Consider the following 23,017-nt stretch of genomic DNA (forward strand, 5'->3'; position numbering starts at 1 on the left):
CATCACGACATGGAGCTTCTTCAAAGACATACATGTTGCCTCGTCTCTTTCCTTCAGCGAATGTTTCCCTCGTGCGTAGGTCCTTGACCTGCACAGAGAAGGGAGTGAATTCAACTGAAGCATTATTATCATCAATAAGTTTGGAGACAGAGACAATATTTTTCTTAATGTCAGGGGCATGAAGAACGTCGGAAAGAGCAACAGTTGAATGTGCCATGGGGATGACAGTCTTTCCAACATGGGAAACAGGATGGTGGGATCCATCTCCAGTGACAATCTTACTTTTTCCAAAATAAAGAATAGGATTAGAAATTTTACCTGCATCGCCTGTCACATGAGTCGTTGCCCTGGAATTGACAAACCAAGTGCCTTCATCACTCTGCTTCAATTTTAACTCTGACAAGGCAGATATCAGCAAATCTTTAATCTCTCTATTGTCTCTGGTATTTGTGAACTTTCTCTTGATTTCTATTTGTGGACTTTTTCCTTTATTCTCTGGATTATGCCAACAATTCGCCTTGATATGTTCCTTTTTTTACAAAGGAAGCAAGTAGGAATGGATCATGTTCCCTACGCATGAGTAAACATGTTTGGAGTGGGAAGTAAACCACGCCCTCCGTGTCCACTTCGCCCTTATCCTCCTCATCCTCGTCCTCTACCATAAGTCACTCCTGTAGCAAAAACTTCTTTGAGAATTTGAATGATTATGAGTTTCTTCAGAGAATCCCTTCAGAGTCATTTCATACTGGATCAATTTTGCTCGTAGCTCATCAAAGGTAGGAAGAACAGGGAGACACAATAGTGAAGTGACTATCATATTGTAGTCAGATCCCAATCCACTCAGGGTTTGTTACACCATGTCATTGTCACTAACGGCACACCCTATAACTGCAAGTTGATCTGTGATGGTCTTCATCTTGTTCAAATATTCCATGATGGTCATGGAATCTTTCCTTAACAACTGAAATTCCCTTTTTAGAAAAACTACTCTTGCTTGAGAAACCTGCGAATACGTTTGAACCAGTCGTTCCCAGAGTTGTAGAGTTGTACAATTGTCAGGAATGACAAGAAGGATCTCTTGAGACAAGGTGGATGTGATATATGCAACAACTGATTGGTCCTTTCTTTCCCAATTGAGAAATTCAGCATTTTTGACATACACGATTGAACTCGCCCCTTTATCATCTTTTTCTTCTCTCGGGCTAAATTCTGGTGGAACTGGAGTGGTTTCATCCAGGTGACCTAAGAGACCTTGGCTCCTTATGAAAGGAATAATTTGCCTCTTCCAGATCAAGAAATTTGAGGTATTCAACTTCTCAGAAACAAGCTGGTTGAGAAAACTTGAAGAAAGATTTGATTGAGGGTGATAGGGATCCATAGAAAATAAGAATCAACAGACAAAAATGTTTAACCTTCGCCCAACACCTTTTTTTTTCGGTTGTCAGAGAATAACAGACTGTTAAATTCAGAAAATGGAGAAACTTGGGCTTTTCTGTGCACCAAAAGGGGCTTGCGCGACCCTTTTTGTTTTTTTTTTATAGCAAAGGATAATCACAGCAAAGGATAATCAAGAATAATAATGCACAGCAGAACACAAGGAATCAAAGGATAATCAAGAATAATAATGCGCAGCATAACACAAGGAATCAAAGGGAGGTACTATAGCATCCGAATATGCATAGAGACTTTGGAAAAGATGGAGTAAAAGAGGATCAAATGATTAACAGAAATAAATTTAATGTTTCACGTGAATCAGTTCACGAGTTCACGTGAATCAGTTCACGAGTTCACGTGAAAAGTTGTTAACCCACGATCTGGGAGAAAACCGATGCTTCACGTGAACCAGTTCACGTGAAATGCAGTCAATCCACGATCTGGATTCACGTGAATAGAGTTCCCGTGAATCACAGATTCACAAAGATGAAACTCACGTGAGATGTGAGTACACAGGAAGATTCAGAAAGAGGGACAGAAAAGAGACGAAAGAGAAAGAAGAACAGAAAGAAAGAGAGAAGCGAAAACCTCAAATACTTGATCGTTGTCACGAGCCAGAGTTTTTTTTTTTGCCTCTAAATGGATCTATGCTATGATACCATGATAGAATTTCATTTGTACCTGCATTAAGAGAGAAAACAGAGAGAGAGGGAGAGAAAGAGAGAGAGACAAGAAGAGAAATCCAAAGGGGGCAACTGCGGCTGTCACGATTTCTGTATATTAGAAATCGTGACCTAATGCTTTGTATAAATACACTTAAGTGTACACAGTGGGTCGGGTCGGGTCTAGTGAAATATCCGAACCCAGATAAAAAAAACACACTTAAAATTATACACTTATAGTTATACATAAATGGAATGGATTCAGGTCTGGTATAGGATCCAGACCCGAAACACTATACACCTTTTTCATAAAGAAGTTCAAACTCGCCATTGTGGGAAAACACACATGGTAAGGCTTGAACTCCAAGTTTAAAGGAAACTTCCAAGCAACTTCACCATGTTCTGGATGCACCTATTAAAGATGCATGCAGCTAAAATATTTTTGTGTCTGTATGACATCTACTTTAAATTTCATTAATAAGAGGCATGGTTTATGGATATGATATTTCAGAAAATGTCATACTAGGCAAGTCTTTTCTTGAATGTTTTTGAGAAATGCTAGCAAGGAAACTTGCCTCAATCCTGATACATGGAATTTAGCCTTTTTTTTGAGAGAGAGAGCAGATAGATGGAGTTAGCTTTAAACTTTAAGCATCTTCTACTCACAGATTAAAAACAATTTGTGTGAACAACTTGGGCCATTTCTGTGCTCTGAACAAGGGAACTGTCAGAGTGCTGCCCCATTAGCATTCTTTCAGCTTCAAAGCAACACTCCAAGATGGTTACGACATGCAATCTATAAGCTTTGCCGTGTCCAACACATAATCCCATGGCAAAAAGGTTATAAATTAAAGTATCTTCATCGATATAATAAAAATTGCCGGCTCTAATACGGCTATAAAATTAAAACATTGTGTCACGGGAAATAGTGTTGCAAAACCTGAATGTCCCTGCCCCAATCAACAGGATCACTAACAACAAATGCAGCTTGCACTCTTTCTGAGAAGACATCCTTCATCGTATGAGGCGGTTTACATGTTTGTGTTTCTTCGTTATCTTGTAGACTCCTGATTTTCCAAGTTTTATATGGGGATAAGGGATCTATGCCATCGAAGGAGGAGGCATATTCATCAATAGAAAGAACATTTCTGAAAAAAATAGAAATTTAAAAAATCAAAAACCATGGGGAACATGATGCAATGGAAAATGCATAAAATTTAAATCCAAGAGCACAAATGGCACAGGATGAGAAAGTTAACCTACTTGAACCCATACTCAAGCATCACATCTGCTGGTTCTCCTTTACCCACAGCAATGACTAGTTCGTTCTCAAATCTGGAGTTTATTCATCAAATACATTAAAGAGAAGGCCCCCAGAGAAAAATATTCCATAATCAAATAGACAGTACTCTGCAGTTGTTCAACTAATTTTTATGAAAATTTTATATCACAAGACCAACATACTCACCGATTCACAAGCCCTTTGAAAGGTGAATGACCCTGTACAACCTGCATCAGAAATAAAGCCAATGGAATTGTCAGCAAGTTATAACCAAGCTCTCAAGCACTGACAGAAAATATAGGTAGGAACTCCCAAAACAGGTGCTAAGAGTAAAATCTAGTAATCTACAAAACGCTCATTTGAAAGAGACATTCAACAAAAGCTGCTTTACGGTTTGCATCTTAAGTACCGTTTGAAACAATTACAGCATAGCCAGACTACAGTGCCTTGACAGTAGAAACAAAATAGGAAAAATCTCCCCATAGGTGAATCAAAACTACATTACCATAATAATAGCCAAGCCCATTTCTGTTGGATAACAGAGACACAACCAACATATTCTTAAGATGGTTTCAACAAAGAAGTTATTCTCTGTGTCTCTATACTAAAGTAGAATGAGGAATGGTCCTACAGAAACCCATTTCCCACGTTTTCCTAGAAAACCATACAGATTCTTTCTTGGAAGGATATGGAAACATGGAGCTTGGCCAGTTCAGCTTGGCTCATACCCAGCATGAGAGCCCTTTTTTTTTATGGTCTCTCAATACTTTTTCCTTTTAAGGTTCATAATAGTGAACATCTGATCACCCTTTTTGAAGTCACATACTCTAACCACATGCTCTACAACATAAAAAGTCAAATAACAGACACACTTTAATGAGCCTAAACATGCTCAGCCGAGTTGATACACATTTTTCGTGCTCAAGTTAACAGGCAGCTCATGGCTTAGCTCAATGAGCCCATGTAACGAGTCTAAATGAGCTTTGGACCAACTCAACTAAAATAAGCTACAAGCTATTTATCTTGTTTCCAATTATACATGCGAGAGAGAGAGAGAGGTTGTTTATGAAAGTTTTCCTCTGCACCTGTGTTGAGAAAGAGAAGAGAAAGAGAGAGGGAGAGAGAGAGATCGATTGCGGTTGTCACGATTTCAGTAATACAAAATCGTGACCTATACTTGTGTATTTAAGTTTACATTACAGTATGGGTCCGAGTCTGGTGTATCCAGACCTGATAAATGCAAAAAGGGTTACATGGTCTTTACATAGATCGGTTACATGGATCGGGTCGGATCCTTCGCACCTTTTTCACCCCCCCTCAAGTTGATCATGGTTTTGGACCATGAACAACTTGCTTTTAAGCATCCAAAAGCGGTCCTTGGTTAACCCTTTGGAAAATATGTCTGCAACCTGTCTTTCAGTGCTGACAAACTCAGGCTCAATCTCTTTTTCTTCAACCTTCTGTCTCACAAAGTGTTGGTCGATCTCAATGTGCTTGGCACGACTGTGATGTACTGGATTGAATGACATGTTGATAGCACTTTGATTGTCACAGAGCAAGAGGTAGTGTGGGAGATCTGTTCTCTTACTTCAGTTAGAAGATGCCTGATCCATGTGACTTCGGCAGTGGCAGCAGCCATGGATCTATATTCAGCCTCAGTGCTTGATCTAGCGATAGCTTTTTGTTTTCTATTGCTCCAAGAGACTAAATTTCTTCTAATGAAGGCACAATATCCTGATGTAGATCTTCGTTCGTCAGGATCTCCTGCCCAGTCTGCATCACAATATACAGTGATTTTGTGCTCGTCTTGGTCATATGACTGTGGTAAATACATCAATCCATCCCCAATAGTCCCTTTCAGATATCTAAGGATCCTCTTAACAACTTCCATATGTTCAGTACATGGCGCATGCATAAATTGAGACACTTGATTGACTGCATAAACAATATCAGGTCTAGTGAATGTGAGGTATTGTAACATTCCTATTATGTTGCAATACCTGGTGGGGTCATCACACAGATCTCCATCATGAGCGCTAATTTTTTGATGAAGTACACTCGGAGTTCCCAGAGGTTTGCAGTCTTTCATGCCTGCCTTGCTGAGAACATCTACGGTGTACTTGTGTTGAGTGAGTGTCAAGCCATGAGCCTGGTTATCAACTTCTACACCAAGGAAATAGCGTAGAACTCCAAGATCTTTCATTTTGAACCTTTGACCTAATAAGTCTTTTATTTCTTGGATGTGGTCCGCAGAGTTTCCTGTGATGATAATATCATCGACATAAATTAATAATAGAGTGGTCACAGGCGGGCTTTTAAAAATAAATAATGAGTGGTCCAGCATGGAACGTGAAAATCCATGTTTTTGAATCTCTAGCGAGAAGCTATCAAACCAAGAGCGAGATGCTTGCTTCAGGCCGTAGATGGCTCTTTTTAGCTTGCATACATGGGTTTTACAATTTTGTTCTTGATATCCAGGGGGTTGTTCCATGTATACTTCCTCCTTCAAATTCCCATGTAAGAATGCATTTTTTACACCAAGCTGACTCAACTTCCATCCATGTTCAACAGCTAAGGAAATGATAATTCGAATCGTTCTCATTCTTACAACCGGACTAAAAGTCTCATCATAGTCTTGCCCTGCTTCTTGAATGAATCCTTTTGCTACAAGCCTTGCCTTATATCGTTCAATGGTTCCATCTGGCTTGTACTTGATTTTGTAGACCCATTTGCATCCGACAACATTTTTGTCAGGTGGTCTGGGAACAACTTCCCATGTTCCACATTCATGCAAGGCTTGCATTTCATCATTCATGGCTTCTACCCATTTCATAGAAGTGGCTGCTGATAATACATGATGGGCGCTTCGTCCTTATTGATGGCAGTTAAAAACAGTTGAAGATCCAAGGAGAAGTTGTTATAACTAACCCACCTGTCAATAGGATGTAGTATGCGATTTGATTTTCTGGCTGCAAGAGTATGAGGAGCAGGATTGGTGACTGAGACATGATCTGAATGGCTTGATGTTGTCGGTCTCTGTCTAGAATAGACAATGCCTTTGTATCTGCCCGGTACTTCCTCTGCATTCTGTGACCCCGACGTCCCAGTGTTCTCAAACACCTCTTCTTCTTGTTGCACACAATCTGAGGAACATGCTTCATTGGAGCCAGCAAAAAGTTCTGAGCTCAGCCAAGGATAGTAAATTTTAGTTGGCATATTCGTTGTGTCAGCTCTGTGATCAAAATTTTGTTCATCAAAGACAACATTTCTTGAGGTTCTGATGCGTTTGTTGGTGGGATCATAACACCTATATCCTTTGTAGTCATCTGCATATCCCACAAATCTGCACTTTTGGGCATTGTCTTGAAACTTGTTTCTCAAGGACTGATCGATATGCACATAGCTGACACATCCAAAAACACGCAGATCATAATAACTAGGATGAGGTCCAAAAAGACAGTGATAAGGAGACTTATTTTCCAGAACAACCATAGGCAGTCTATATATCACATGCACGGCAGAATGGAAAGCTTTTGTCCATAGGTTGATGGGAAGATTGCTGTCATGAAGCATACTCATGGCACTTTCAACGATATGCCTGTGTTTTCGTTCAGCAATTCCATTTTGTTGAGGGGTGTGAGGACAGGACACCCTTCTTCCTATTCCGTTATTTTGAAGAAAAGAAATAAAATCACGGAATGAGAATTCCCCACCTCCATCACATCGGAAAAATTGAATGGACTCAGAAAATTGATTTTTGACAAGGGAAAGAAAATTTTGAAACAAAGAGAAGACTTTCGACTTATTTTTTATGAAATATATCCAAGTGTATCGAGAATAGTTATCAACAAATATTAGATAGTATTTGCTTCCAGATCCAGAGGCAATTGGGGCGGGTCCCCATACATCAGAACAGAATATCTCAAAAGGCTTTGAAGCTCTCTTATTAATGGAATGAAAAGGCAATACATGACTCTTGCAGGAAAGACAACTGGAACATTTGTGATTGTTCTCATCCCTATTGAGACTTTCTTTTGGAATGAGATTATTATATACAAGTTTCTCAATAAAATGACTCCCACAATGTGCTAACCGACTATGCCATAAGAATGGCTTATTACATTCAGAAATACTAAAAACATTAGCAGAAGAGGATGAACACGACTCTAATGAGGGCTTTGAATTCAGGTGGACAGGGCGAACAACATGACAAGGAGCTTCTTCAAAGACATACATGTTGCCTCATCTCTTTCCTTCAGCAAATGTTTCCCTCGTGCATAGGTCCTTGACCTGCACAGAGAAGGGAGTGAATTCAACTGAAGCATTATTATCATCAATAAGTTTGGAAACGGAGACTATTTTTCTTAATGTCAGGAGCATAAAGAACGTCAGAAAGAGTAAGAGTGGAATATGACATGGGAATGACAGTTTTTCCAACATGAGAAACAGGATGGTGGGATCCATCTCCAGTGACAATCTTACTTTTTCCAAAATAAGGAATGGGATTAGAAATCTTACCTGCATCACCTGTCACATGAGTCGCTGCCCCTGAGTCGACAAACCAAGTGCCTTCATCACTCTGCTTCAATTTCAATTCTGACAAGGCAGATATCAGCAGATCTTTAATCACTCCACTATTTGAGAATTTCCTTTTGTTTTTTGTCTGTGGACCATTTCCTTTATTCTCTGGATTATGCCAACAATTCACCTTGATATGCCCCTTTTTGTTATAAAGGAAGCAAGTAGGAATGGATCTTGATCCCTGCACGTGAGCTAACGTATTTGGAGTGGGAAGTAGACCGCGCCCTCCGTGTACACTTCGCCCTTGTCCTCCTCGTCCTCGTCCTCTACCATAAGTCACTCCTGTGCCAAAAACTTCCTGAGAATTTGTGTGAATGTGAGATTCCTCAAAGAACCCTTTCAGAGTCATCTCATACTGAATCAATTTTGCTCGCAACTCATCAAATGTAGGAAGGGCAGGGAGACACAATAGTGAAGTGACGATCATATTGTAGTCGGATCCCAATCCACTCAGAGTCTATTGTACCATATCACTGTCACTCACCGCGCATCCTATAACTGCAAGTTGGTCTGTGATAGTCTTCATCTTGTTCAGATATTCCATGATGGTCATGGAATCTTTTCTCAGCATTTGAAATTCCCTCTTGAGAAAAACCATTCGTGCCTGCGAAACTTGTGAATATGTTTGAACCAATTTTTCCCAAAGTTGCAGAGCAGTACAATTGTCGGGAATTGCAACAAGGACCTCTTGGGACAAGGTGGAAGTGATATATGCAACCACTGACTGATCTTTTCTTTCCCAATTGAGGTACTCTACATTCTTGACATACACAATTGAACTTACTCCTTTGTCGTCTTTTTCCTCTCCCGTAACAAATTCGAGTGGAGCGGGAGTGGTTCCATCAAGGTGACCTAAGAAACCTTGACTCTTTATAAAAGGAATGATTTGTCTCTTCCAAATCAAGAAGTTTGAGGCAGTTAACTTTTCATAAACAAGTTGAGTGAGAAAACTTGAAGAAAGATTGGATGAAGAGGAATGAAGATCCATTAAGAAAAGAGTTTTAACAAGAAAAGGAACCCCATTTTTTTGTTACCAGAGTATCCACAGAGTGCTCAGTCTGCAGCCAGAGAGGTTTGTTGATCGTCTTCCTTTTTTTTTTTTGACGACTGAGAAACTCAAAGATTGGCGACCAGAGGTTGTCAGAAGAAGGATTGAGTTTTCTCTTCTACCTTCTGTAAGGTCGGATATTTAAGCAATGAAAAAAAAATTCAGACTGTATTTTTAATGTGGAAGCAATTTTCAATGTGGAAGCAATGAGAAAAAAATTTCAGACTGTATTTTCAATGTGGGTCCCACTCGTAACAGTCAAAAGAAATATGATACGAGAAAAGACAAAAGAGAGCAAAAGGAATGAAAATTGAATAAAAAAAAGAGGATGTCACACAGCAGGCTGGACATCAAAAAGGTTTAGAATCCCAGATTTGATGTCGCAGGTCTGCCCGAAATGCACGATCAGACCTGGATATCCAGCCTAGTAGAAGAAGGGATACGCAGAAAAAAAATTGAATGGGTTATAATTTGATCTTAGTGTTTCACGTGGAATAGGACATTCACGTGAAACAAGCTTTTCCCTTTCTTAGATGTACAGGGTTATCGTGAACCAGGATTCACGTGAATTCTTCGTGAACAGCTTAGGGATTCACGTAAGACGTGAATCCACTAAAAAAGAAAAGAAAAAACTGAAAAAAAAAATGAAAAAGGGAGAAACGAGAGATGGAGATTGGGAATGGAGGTAGAGAAAGAAGAAATCTGAAGGAGAAAAGAAGATGGGAGATGAACGAATCCTCAAACCTTTGATCTGTCGCACCTTTGGAATCCTCTTTAACCCCTAGATAGATCTACGCTCTGATACCATGAAAGTTTTCCTTTGCACCTGTGTTGAGAAAGAGAAGAGAGAGAGAGAGAGATCGATTGCGGCTGTCACGATTTCAGTAATACGAAATCGTGACCTAAACTTGTGTATTTAAGTTTACATTACAGTATGGGTCCGGGTCTGGTGTATCCAGACCCGATAAATGCAAAAAGGGTTACATGGTCTTTACATGGATCGGGTCAGATCTTTTGCACCTTTTTCAGTTTAAACTATTTAATGACTCAGCTGAAAAGTGATGAACCAACGCAGCAAAATCATATTGTATCATATTATATGATGTGATTTACCATAAGCCTCAGGCGATACGATACCTACATAAGAATCACATTCAAATTAATGTGGGCCCATACCACATTGTAGTCAGACATTTTAGCACATACACACATGCTATGTGCACACACACACACACATGCACGTGAACGCATACGCAAAGGCACAATCACTTCCACTTATTTGAGATCATTTTGTTCTAAAAATTTGGGATTTTATGGTTAGCCCTAAATTGAGCCTTAAAAGTCATTTTTTTGCAATGCCTGCCTTAAGTTGTCCTAAAGACTAAAGAGTCATTTTTGTACAAGATATTCCATAAACCAACATTTGGGAGTCTCATCTATCCTAAAAAAGTTAGATTGGTGTGGGTAGGGGCCCGATATTTGTTTTTGAAGGCAGAGAAAGACCAAAAGCTCAAAATCACAAGAGGTTGGCTTCATATGTGATTTCATGGTTGTATTTTGTGCAATTCATCATTGTTTTATGTGTTGTGATTTTTTAAGAATTTTTGCTAATTTTTTAGATTTTTTGAAAAAATTATTAAAAAATTATGTTTTTTTACTATATGTATCTAACTTTGGGCCCGACCTATATGGGTAAGGATATGGTACTTACAACCTTGGTCCTAATACTCCAGCCAATATTAGTGCAAAGATGATCGAGCTTCAACGAAATGAATTGAAGAAGGGCACAACTACAGCTGAAAGTCATACTTAATTCTGAAGATGAACTGATTGATGAAGATGGTCCATCATCACCACCGTTAACTTAAGAATTCATAGGAAGTTATCCAGCTTATGAAGAAGTAAGTGATTATGAACTATGACCTTATAATTGTGTAATATTTTTTAGTTATTCATAATTGTGTTTTTTTTTGCTTATTTGTTCATGTTGAATTCTTTGGTTATTCATTGTTTTATATTTATTGTTTTGCTAATTGCTAATTGCTACTTGCTCATTATTGTTATTTAACAAATTCCACTAGCCTATATCAAGGTTTATTGATCATCTAGGCTTTAATGGTTTTAGAGCTTAAACATACTTTTTCTTATTAAGTGTTATGATTTTTTTTGTAATCTTTTCTGATTTTTTTATTTTTTATTTATTACATTTTTTTAATTCATCTAGATCGTATCTTATGATATAATAAGGTACACTATGATACACCTGTATCTTAGAGCCTTCTGATACCATTTATAACACTTCCTAGAAGTGCAAATATGGTCACAAACTCACAAATAGGTGAATGTTTTTTTTTGTGCACCTATTCCAAGATTGTAAAACCCGAGATTTTTCTTTGATAATAAAATGAATAAATAATGAATTATTGATGCATTTATAGCTAAAATTATGAATTTTTTATTTTCTTGATTTTCTTGATTTGATTAATTTTGAACTTTCGTTTCAAGTTATGAAGAATATTTCAAGAATAATTGAAAAAGCTAAGGTACGAAGACTAAACGAGTTGGTGTGGTTTTAGATCATAGACTTTGATTTTGGATCTAAAATTGGCATTTGGATCCAATATGTATATGAGGTGTTGTTTGGATTGGATCCAATTTAAAACATTAATTGGATACAAGGGTTATGGATTAGACCCTCGTAGGGGATGTCCTATGTGGACCCCCATTTGAATCCAGGAGTCCATATGAATTAAAATAATATCTAGTTTAATTCAGACAAATAAATAAATAAAAGTGATAATTAAGATTTTTAATTAAAAAATTGATTAAATCATTAATTAAGAGATTAAAGAGGATGAGAGGTCCCACACCTCTTAAAGAGTTAAAATTAATTAGAATTGTTAATGGTTAGTTGTTGAATAGTCAAGCATAATAATCCTAATTAAATAAAATTGAGAAAAAAACAAATAACTAGAGAGGTAGGAGTCTAGAAGGGTAGTTTTATTTCTAGAGAGGACTCCTCTCCTATATCAAATGGGCTAAGGCTTGTGGAGAAGGCGATATATACCCCCTCTCACACACACCTCATTTTTTCAAAAAATTTATCTCTCCTCTTTTCCCTTTTTTGTTCTTATTTTTCCTCTTCTCCTAAAAACGCCTATGAGGTCTAGAGTCGTGTGTGCAACCATTAAATCTGCACAAACTTCGGTGGTTGTGGTGGTGTAGATCACACTACCCGATGTCTTCTTTGTCTTAAGAATCTATCGATTTTTCAAGTAAGATTTGCGTAGTAGATGCTTTTTACGTACATTAAGCATGCATATATGAATCATATTTATTTTCATAAGTATATCTACATGTTTGGATCTGTTATACATGTTTTCTTTTATGAAAGGCAAATCATGAGTTTTTCATAAAAATGATTTTGAAAAGCATGTCTAAATAGTTTTTTTTTGTTGGTTCGTGTTAGATTCAGTCATAACTTGATTATTGTTGGTGATATTCATAAGTTAACCCATATTGTATCTAATTAAATCTAAAATATTGAGATTTCCAAGGTTTTATGGTCTCAAGAAAATTTTTAACAAAAACGTTTTCTGGAAAACCTAAGTTTGAGATGTTTGGTAAGTTATTCCCGACTAGTTTCGGAAATAAAATGATATCTCATCGAATATCATTCTGAAAAATCTAAATAAAAATATTGGGATAATCTATGCATCTTGACCTTGATTTTAGAATCTTGTTTTACCTGATTTGGATTAGTATTGAGGAAGAAACGTTTGTTTTAACAGAGCTTCAGTTTTTGGCTCTGGTTACAGGACTGTTTCGACCTAACTCTATTAAAAGGTATAAACGCCCGAGCAAAACTACTCTTAATATTTTATAAAAAAATTGGGTAAAGTCTAACATATAATAAGAGACTGTAAAAAGGGTTTTGTCAAAAAATGTTTTATATAAATTCTATAAAAAATATTAATCTGAAAAAAAACTTGCAGTTTACAGATTTTGGATTGAAACTCTGTCAAAACAAGGTTCTGTAAAAGATTTTTAATTATTTTTGTACTCGGTATTTTTTAGATCGGTTTGTTGGGTTGTATTTTTGACAGGTACAGACAGTCACAGTAAAAATATGATGATTTTATATATCATATGTTATTTCTGACAGATTTTGTAAAAACGAGTCATCAGGGATTCGAATTTTCCTGACAACTTGTGCCAGTGATGAATTAGTAATGTATTCTAATCTTGTAGTTTTAATATTTTTTGATATATACTGCATATTATCAATGTTAATAGTCCCTATTGAATCGTAAACAAAGGGTTAAACATTTAAAAAGATCTGAATTGGAATTTATGCAAATTGTAATTGAAAGATATTATCAAATCTTGATTGTCTTGTAAATTAAGTGTTTTGGTTGATTCCAAAAGAGAGTATTTCATTTTATATGATTATGTACAACATGTTTAGCTTGATTAATATGAATTCATGCTTGACTTAATGAAGATGCAATGGTTTGTGTTTGAGAGATCAAAACCCCGATTTCTCATAAATCAATTTAGGATTTTGAGCTCTTTCTTGAATTTCGATTCTTCCAAATGCATATGTTATCGAGATATAATTTTTGTAAGTTATGTGTATTTACATTGATTAAGCATAGCTACAACTGAACATAATTAAAAATATATAAGCCTTTCCGATTTGGACTTATGAAAGGCTGGATCGGGGAAATTGACTTATGTGTTTTTGGTTATGGGTTAATTGTAGTTAATTCATTGATTCAATATGTTATCATGGATGTTTTAATTAGGTTTGATATGATTTAAGTACTGTAAAAATCAAGACATTAATTGGAATCATGTCGATTTGCTCGGTGAGGGTTTATGAGAGATCTTATCGGAAAAATCAGGGTTTTGTGGCTCTAGTTATGTTTTGATGTTTTTCATTAAAAAAATTCATAAATGCAATCTTGATATCTGACATAAATATTTATTATGGAAATAACGGTGAGTTAGATTGCAATTGGTAGGTTATGATTGTGGTGTAAAGATGCTCTGTTTATGAGAAAAAGGCTCCTACACAAATTGTATTTGAGATTTATGAGTAAATTCATTTATGACAGCTTAGATGTCTTTATTTTCATGATAAACTGAGCATGAGCATGATTGTATTTGCAAAGCATGTGAAAAAATGAATATATACATGTTGATTGCAGTGTGATTTGGCAACATGTTTTAGTTGTGCGATTTTGGGCTACCCTAGCTATGGGACCTAAATAATTTGACAATGATGTTAGAACTGTGGTTCTCAGATTGATTCATATTTGTGATAATGATACATGCTTATTTCTAAATATTGAAATTATGTGATACTGCATGAATAAATTGTTGAATAGCATGTTGATATGATTCATTGCTTATAAGAATGCATATTATGCTTTGAGATGCAGTATTTGTAAAATGCATGCAGGATGGTAGAAATCCCACAGGGTTGCATGAGCACTTTGGGTGCTCAATAAAATAATAATTTATGGTTTTAAAGAGAGAACAGTGAGATGGTAATAAACTAGCTTAAATGGTAGATGCATACCTATGACTTAATTAATAAAGATAACCCTAAGTTGTATTTTTGGGTATGCCTTAACCGAGGTATGTTGAACCGGAATGGATGGTGGTCTACCTTAGAGAAGATATGCGATATGAAACTCCCTAGGCCTTTTCTTTTTCATTATGTTGTGAGGGGCAATGCTCAGCGGTCCCCCAGCCAAGAGAATTTAGGGGCACCGGGATTGTCTCTTATATCCTAGGTGGGCACGTCCCTGGCACTTCTGCAAAAGTAAGCGATCATGATCATCGTTGTGGTACGAAACCACGCCCCAGGGTAGATTCTCTCTGAGAACGCCGCTACTTCTTATGGCCTGACTTGGCTTTTGGGGGAGATGACTCAGTCAGCTATTCAAGAAATTAAATTACATAGCATAATAAACACCTGAATAGTCTAGCCTATTTCGTGTTGGTCCTATGCATACCCGATAGGCCTTTGGTAATCAAGTGGAACATAAAATACTTGCTCACTTTACTTTTTTGTACTTTTATTTACGTTCATATAATTATGTGGATTCATGCATATTATTGAATGTCTTGATTTCATTTAGAATACAATTATATATGCTTGAAATTATTACATTATACTTTTGTATATTTTTAAAATCATGAATGCATAAACTTCCTTTAAAATCGTTTATCTGCCTATTAGATGTTGAATGCATTGGTGATTAATGCTTGTTATTCAAGCTTTATGTATCTTGCATTAGCTCTGTGAATCTTACTGAGACTTTTCAAAGTCTCATGCTTTCAAAATAAAATATTTTTCAGGTAATATGTGATCTGTAGAGCAAGTGCAGGACGCTGGAGCGGGCTGAAAGAGCTGATGTTTTTCGATATCCCAGGGGCTACTTGTCTATTTGAATTCGATATTCATTGACTAATTATTTATTTAATTTTGAACAATGGCTTGAATGGTTTAATATTTAATGAAACCATTTCATATTTCAATTAATTTCTCTTATAGGTGATTGAATGATAATGTTTTTAAAATGTAATGTGTTCAGAAGATTTAACCAAAATTCAACTTATTAAATTGATTTCAAAATCAATATTTTTCGTTGTGTTTGCTCACATAAATGCTAACTTAAGAATTTTGTCATTTTAATGTTTTGTTATCGAACTTTATTCTAAGGAGCTATTATACGTCAGTGCATGCGCAGATTGACTCCTTAGAGCTTAATTCGGTTAAGGCAATGCTAATGATGAAAGACTTAAATTAATAATTTCTTCTATGTAATGGTTGAATCGGATTTGTTAACGGTGGTTCCGTACCAGATCTGGTATTAAGAGGCTAAGACACGCTCATGCTTGCGCTCAGGCGAGCCATCTAGTACTTGGTACGGTTGGAACGTGTTCGTTGGTGAGACTGTTGCATTATTATATATTAGAAAAGAAAAAGAAAATTAACAATGTGTTAACTTTGAAAAAAAAATCTTTGTATTTTTTGGTTGAAATCGGTGGAGTTGTTACAAAGATAATATGCATACACATGCACATAAATTTACACAAAGATGAATTACTAGATTCACTAATCAACAAATCTACATTTATCTATAACCCATTTAAGGGCAATGACCAGAAAAAAAATCTAGTCATTTATTGGTTATAGCTGTCAAGTAAGAGAAAATAGACCAACTTTGCTATAAGAGAAAACCAACCAAAGTGCAATCAGAGTTCTCAGCCTATGAAGGCTCACGAATACACTGTGAGCCTAGAGTGTAACTCTGCCTACAAGAGCAAACCAGTGAGAATGGTTTCTACAACCAAGTTAAGAGCAACAATAAAAAAATGCATTTTATAACCATTTATTAGTTATGGAAGTTAATGTTATATGAGTAACATAAGCATTTAATCCAGCATCAATAAATGATAATATCATTTTCCAATATTTTCCATGTGGATGAACAGAAATGTGGTTTTCCCATCCTAACTAACAAAACATCAAGTATTGACATATTTTCACTAACTTAATCCCTACATGCCAATGCAAACAATGGTTGAAATACATTTAAAAGCTCAATTTTTCACTTTAAACATTACAAGTCCTAGCTTCTGCTTTCCCACATAATATGGTTTAGTTGCAGATGCTGAACACGATCTACAAATACCCAAGGTACTGATAAAAGCATTTGGCTGGTCAAGATTTAAAAAAAGAAAAGAAAAAAAAAGAACAGTAGAAAGTAAAACTGTTAAAGCCCAACCATAAATTCACAATCGCTTGTACATTAAATAATAGATCCCACTAAAATAGTAACTGAAGGAAAAATGAGAAAACAATTACATTTGAGAAGCTGCTATGAGAGACACGTCAAAAATAGATTCCACATTGTAATGACTAAATATAGCTAGCTATTCCATTTACAAATCCTGCAATAAAATAAACTAATTCAAGAGATTATTGCATTTTCAGTAACTATGGTCAATGTGCACATCTAAATTGCTACCTGCTGATGTGAAATGTTAATGCCTAACAGTTCGCTCAACTCCTTGGCTCTCTTGGATTCTCGGGCACCACCTCCTATCAAATAGAAAAAGAATGATCTCAAAATTCCTATATTACAAAAAGATGGTCAGTTATGATGGTAAAAAGAAAATAGTCCTGGTGGATATCTAGTAGCTGAATGCAACAAAAGGAAGGGTGACTTAACAGCTTTTCTCAAAGTGATGAAAACTTGCAACCATATAGGGTTTTCGACACAATTATACACAAAGAAAAGGGTAGTTTATGGTTTCTAGAATTAACCCTGCCAACTTGTTACAAGTTACAACCACACCAAAAAAATCCAAAGAATGCAGACTCAAGGCAGTCAAGCTGGAGAGTGATGTACTACCAAATGGTGATCAGGTGAAGCAACGGTTAATGTTGAAACAAAATACAAAGGTGAAATATTGAGCAATTTATTAGGAAGTTATGGTTTTTCCTATTTGCACTCTCAGGACACTATATTGACAGCCTAAATTCATATAAGATTGGCAGCCATTAGTACTTGATGGTTGCAGCCATTTACATTTTGTTTTCTTGTTCAAGTTTGAGTTGAGAGCTTGCCACCCAGAGCTCAATCAAGAAGAGATCTAAGTTTAATAAAAGCATTTCTTTTTCTTTCCCTTCTATCGATGTCCAATCAAAATCAATGTAATTCATGGCAGATGCCAATTCTAATGAATGAAGTGGACTTGTTATGTGACACAAATGATCCCTTCAGGAGTCAAAGAATAAGAATGGTTTGACTGTAAAGTGTGAATTAGGAAAAATTTTATGTGCAGATTTACTTAAGTTACAGAGAAAGATTAAGAAGTTGCATCTTGGAGGAAGAAAAGGTATGAAGTGTTTGAAAGAAAAAAATGAGAATGAGAATAAGAAACATATAGAGAGCTTACCTTAAAGAATTAATGCTGAGAAGAGCATTACATGATCTGATCTCAACCTGAGACCATGAAATTTGATAGAATGATTACTAAGTTCAGGACAGTAGGAAAAGTATGGGTGTGACATCCAAACGTCAAAACAGTTGGAGATGCCACATTTACTGATTATAATTTTATACAACCATTTACGATTAATTATAAGTTTATAACCATGTAAGGCATGAAGGACAAGAAAAAATGAGAAGTGGTAGCATAATAGATCAAGACAGAATGGATGATAAATTCATCACACAGTTGTAACATTAAATATGAATACTTGTGGTGCATCAGTAATGAAGAAAAATCTTCCAAAAAAAACACGTGTACAATATAAGCACACCCTTGCATATTGTTTATTCCTTTCCCAAAACGCATAGTGTATCAACAAGCAATAATGAAAGTACACAGGACCTGAAAGTTTGAAACCAAGAAAATTTGCAAATTTGCCTAGAATTATCTGATGAACTATTTGATGATACAGCAAGGAGGGTGTGCTTTCAAAATATCTGTTTAATGCCAAACATGATCAAGCTCAATACAGTTGATTTATCATGACTAAGATTGCTGACAATATTTACAGCCAATCACATTATGACAGTAGAAAATGACACAAGATAGCTAGCATAATCTATAAGATAAATGTCAACCAGTGAATAGAAACAAACACATGATTTATGATACATAGCCACAAGCACATTGCCAATCATAGCATGTTCTCTTCTAATCTTCAATGATACAAGATATTTCCAGAGGGTGCAAGGACCAATTTATCTACCTAACACACAAAGTACTAAATATTTACATTCTTAAAGGAAGGAAGGATATTGATAAGAAACAAGATTCTTTTGGAGAGCACCAGGCATAAATGGTTGTGTATAAAGCAACCATATGAAGTGCAGATGCCCCAGTACTTATCACAAATAATCCAGCAAAAAAGCCTCAAATGAAGAAAATATCTCCTTAATTTTAACTTTAGCCATAAGATCTCTGGAACATCATGCAAGCTTGACAAGAACTTAAAAGCAATGATAGACAAGAAGTTGCCCCATGCCTAAAGATGAATAAGAGATGATGACAGGAATCCATTAAAGTCTGTTGACTTCAACTAGATAGAATCCATATCCTATGAAGGCCATGTCACCTAAAAAAAGTGATAGCACAAAACACAGAAAGATCCAACAGATATTTCTTTACCTGTTTGTTCTATCCAAAAGTTCAAAAGCAACAAAGTCAACCTCCTCCCCTCAACAAAAGAAAAGAAAGCCATGAACGGCTGGGAAAAGATAGGGCCAGAGAACAAAGGGTTTTTGGTCATGACCTCTCCAGCCAAATAGGGGTGCCAGCAAGCACAGACCATACTCCTCAAGCCACTACTCAACCGCAGGATGACTGAAAATGAAGGAACCATGTCTGGTTATTTCAATGGCTAACCCTAATAATTATGGGAAAATTGCCGCTGCTCCTAGCTTAAAAAACAGACTTTTGAATCATAAGCATCAATAATTGACTTCATAACCATCATCTATCACCAGAAAGTCTCCCCACATCCTTTGTCATGATACCCTGAACATTTTTACCCTCCTTCCTTCCACTCCAATCCATAGGGCACTACCCAGCTACCTTCTCGCCAATAGCAAGCAATACCAAGTCCTATTTGGTAAAACCATTGAAAATCATACCAGTGCTTCTGATAGACCACAAAGACATATGAATCCTACGTCTTAAATCATTTTCCCATATCTAAGATACACTACAAGCATTTATGCCATAATCAAAGCAAGTTATTGGAGGCTGACAGATTATTTATCAAGAAATAGAATTAATAAATATTGTGATCATCATCAAGCCTTCCCCTTATCCAAGGTTAAACTTCAACTAACACCATGCTCTGTCACATCACCTCTTACTATCTTATCATTATTTTACTAGTCTTCCCCTTATCCAATACCTTAACATATATGGGCTTATGTTTTTATGTAAGTGTTCTTTTCTGTCCCCATAGGACATGCACCATTTTGAATGACATTATCCTTAATTTCTCCTTCATCAGAGCAAGCCTTGAAATCATGGTGCAAGAATTTAGAACACCTGAACTTCACAGAAAGTAATTTTAGGAGATCATTCACATAAAAAAAGTTAAGCTGTATCCAACTGTTACTCTTGTCAACGTACTTGTATGGTAAGTTTATTTCCATGATGTAAATGTGCACTTCCATGTATAAGAAGCCTTTCGAGAAACCTTTGTTTTATGGATCTAAATAAGAAAGGAAACACTCTGTCAAGACAAATGAACTAGTAATAGCCAATCTAATTCCATTCATAGCATTACGCACTCTTAATACGTTCAGTGGCCATCATGCCCAACACTACCCATCTAAGAAAATAAAATGAAACACAACTCACCATTTGTTAGGAACAAAAATGGAACCTTCAAATCACCTGCAAAGAAGGTAAACATGTGTGTTAGTCCAGGAACAGAACAAGTGAATTAATGAATCTAACCAAATAGTGAATAGGATTCACCAGCATTCATTCTATGGTTCAAATAATTGTTGATCTCAGTTTTGAAAATGTGATAGAAACCCTGGATATGGGGCTATAGTCTCCTCTCTTGGAGAAGTCAGAAGCAAGGCACCATTTCGAGGTCAATGTGCCAAAGAAGAACATAGAGATGGCTTTCAATATTGTGAATTAGTATCTTCTGAGATTCCTAAATTTCATGGAGTAGCAGCTAGCACTTGGTACCAACTGCACCTAGCTAATTATTGCCACTCGACCTTTCCCAGTTGCCTTAGTGCTTGCAACTATTAAGATAAATTTGCTCCAATTAAGTCAAGGATCTCTGATTCAGTTTTTCAGGTGGTTCACTAACAAAAGTTAATGGTGGTGGAATGCTTTACAATCAGTCCTTTAATCTGCAAAAGCAGCCACATGAATCCTTAACAGACCTTAAAAAGGAAAGCTTTTTTTGTTTACTTCAATCGTTTTACTCCATGGATTGCTGAAACTGAAAAAAATTCCCCAATTGGGACCTTTGGCTTCATCTCACCCCTTTCTTATTCCGCATTCAAGTCTCTTCCCTTCCCACCACCAATCCATACAACTCGCCGCAAATGTCCTGGTAATTAATCTTCGTTCTTTTTTTCCTTTTTTATATTCTTTATGGTACTTCCTAAAGCTAATGTAAGACTTAACGCGATCAAACTGAAACTGAGGATGAAATGTAATACATCTCCGCGCAAAACCTTAATGCAAGCACGCCTGAATCCACGCTCACTCATCAAACAATTTTTTATTAGTAGGCATGCACAAAAGTCAATAAACCATCTATAACCTCGATCGAATCACCACCATGAATGCCGGAACCCACTAACTACTGATGCATTTTCTGCGATTCACCATTTAAATCTATTGCAACTAAAACTAAACATGCCCTTAGTCAAACTGAATTTCAAGCACACAGATTCAGATTGCTTAACCGCTTGCACAAATCAAGAAAAAAAAATGTTCCCAATCATCGAATGGGGTTCAGAAGAACGACCCCATTAGAAACCCATGTTGTTTTTCTACGCCACGCAGAGCAACACGACTTTGAACTAAAATTTCCAAAACGCAATGCCGGAAGAAAAAGATGGAAAAGTTTACCGGAATCGCTGTATAATCGTCTCAACGCCTGAGGAGCTCCAGCAATCGGATTATGGCCGCGCAGAATCACGCCGTCTATGTCGAAGGCGATGCCGAAGGATGACCTGCAAGAGAAAAAAAACGCCTGAGCATTGGATCGCGTTTTTCTTTTGAGGAAGTTGAATGGGTGAAGAGGAAGGAGACCTTGGTTGGGTCTGCGGATGCAAATGAGAGAAGCAACGCCCGGGGAAGAAGGAAACGGAGGAAGGCCGTTTGGATCTGCATCGGATGATCCCAAACGCAGAGAGGAACCTCATTCTGCAACCTCCGTCCTATGTTACTAAACTGAGCACCGGGAAAGATGGCCTGATAAATTGTCCAGAAAAATTCAAACTTTAAATTTACCGTGGTTTTATCGGAAAAATATCAGTGGAACTAAAAGCTTAGTGAAACGTAGAACCGAAATCGCCTAAAATTGTAAAAATATTAAGATCTAATATTTAACCATTTTTACCTAATACTTTGCTGATGAAAATTGAAATGTCGTGATATAAACATGGCATCTTATTTTATCGCGATAACCGGCCGAGCCCGAGTGAGCTCGTTACGAGCAAATAACGAGCTGGTTTGTTTAAGTGTCTTTTTTAAGGGTTCTCCCGGAGTACCTACCTACTCCCACCTAATAAAAGTTTTAGATTGTCAAATTTCTTGAACCTTTTAGTTGATCAGACCATGTAGATATGATCTATAGGCATTATTTAGTAGAAAACAAGTTTTGGGTCATAGCATATATGTATGTTTTGTTATGACCTTTAAAAATCAAGGGCTTTCAATGTATCCAAATTTCATGACTTAAAAAATGCCCAAAAAACATCATGAAAAGCATGATTCCTATCAAATAAATTATGTTGAGGATATCTATAAGGTATAATTGAGAAGATACAACCTACAAACATGATTTCTAGTACGTGAGAGTTGGTACCCCCGAGCACCCTTACATTGCTATATAGTGAGTGATAGTTGCACGAACGTTTTGGACGGTCAACGTGCGCCTATTTATAAAAGGCTTCAACGGATTTTTGACCTTTAGCGGCAAAAGGCCCTTGATACACCGGGTGCTGCTGAGCATCCATCACACGTCATGGACACTCAGCAGTGCCCTGTGTATAAGGTGCCGCTAAAGTCTTTAGCGGTTTTTTTTACTTTTAGCAGTGCTTCAAACGCATTGCTAAAAAAAAACTCTTTTATACACACGTGGGCGTCCATCAGACGTGCAAGTGGGCGTCTTTTTCATCAGGCACAAAAACATCACGCAACTACCATTTTTTTATATATATATATATAATCACTAGAATACGAGAACTGGACATAATTTTT

At 36.6% G+C, this 23,017-nt stretch overlaps 1 protein-coding gene across 1 annotated transcript in view; it reads right to left on the reverse strand.

Moving 5' to 3' along the window:
• LOC149839585 (hydrolase family protein / HAD-superfamily protein) overlaps window positions 1-21,957 on the reverse strand; it is a 34,717-nt gene extending 12,760 nt beyond the window's left edge. Inside the window, exons 1-7 of the mRNA XM_090004898.1 lie at window positions 21,845-21,957; window positions 21,662-21,765; window positions 20,420-20,455; window positions 17,056-17,129; window positions 3,565-3,605; window positions 3,360-3,431; window positions 3,037-3,244 (exon numbers count right to left, since the gene is read on the reverse strand). Coding sequence (XP_089861024.1) covers window positions 3,037-3,244; window positions 3,360-3,431; window positions 3,565-3,605; window positions 17,056-17,129; window positions 20,420-20,455; window positions 21,662-21,765; window positions 21,845-21,957 — 648 coding nt within the window. The remainder of the gene's footprint in view (window positions 1-3,036; window positions 3,245-3,359; window positions 3,432-3,564; window positions 3,606-17,055; window positions 17,130-20,419; window positions 20,456-21,661; window positions 21,766-21,844) is intronic.
• Window positions 21,958-23,017: the final 1,060 nt, after the last annotated feature.

This window comes from Nuphar pumila, chromosome 4 (genome assembly GCF_984573655.1).
Source record: "Nuphar pumila chromosome 4, dmNupPumi1.hap1.1, whole genome shotgun sequence".
NCBI lineage: Eukaryota > Viridiplantae > Streptophyta > Magnoliopsida > Nymphaeales > Nymphaeaceae > Nuphar > Nuphar pumila.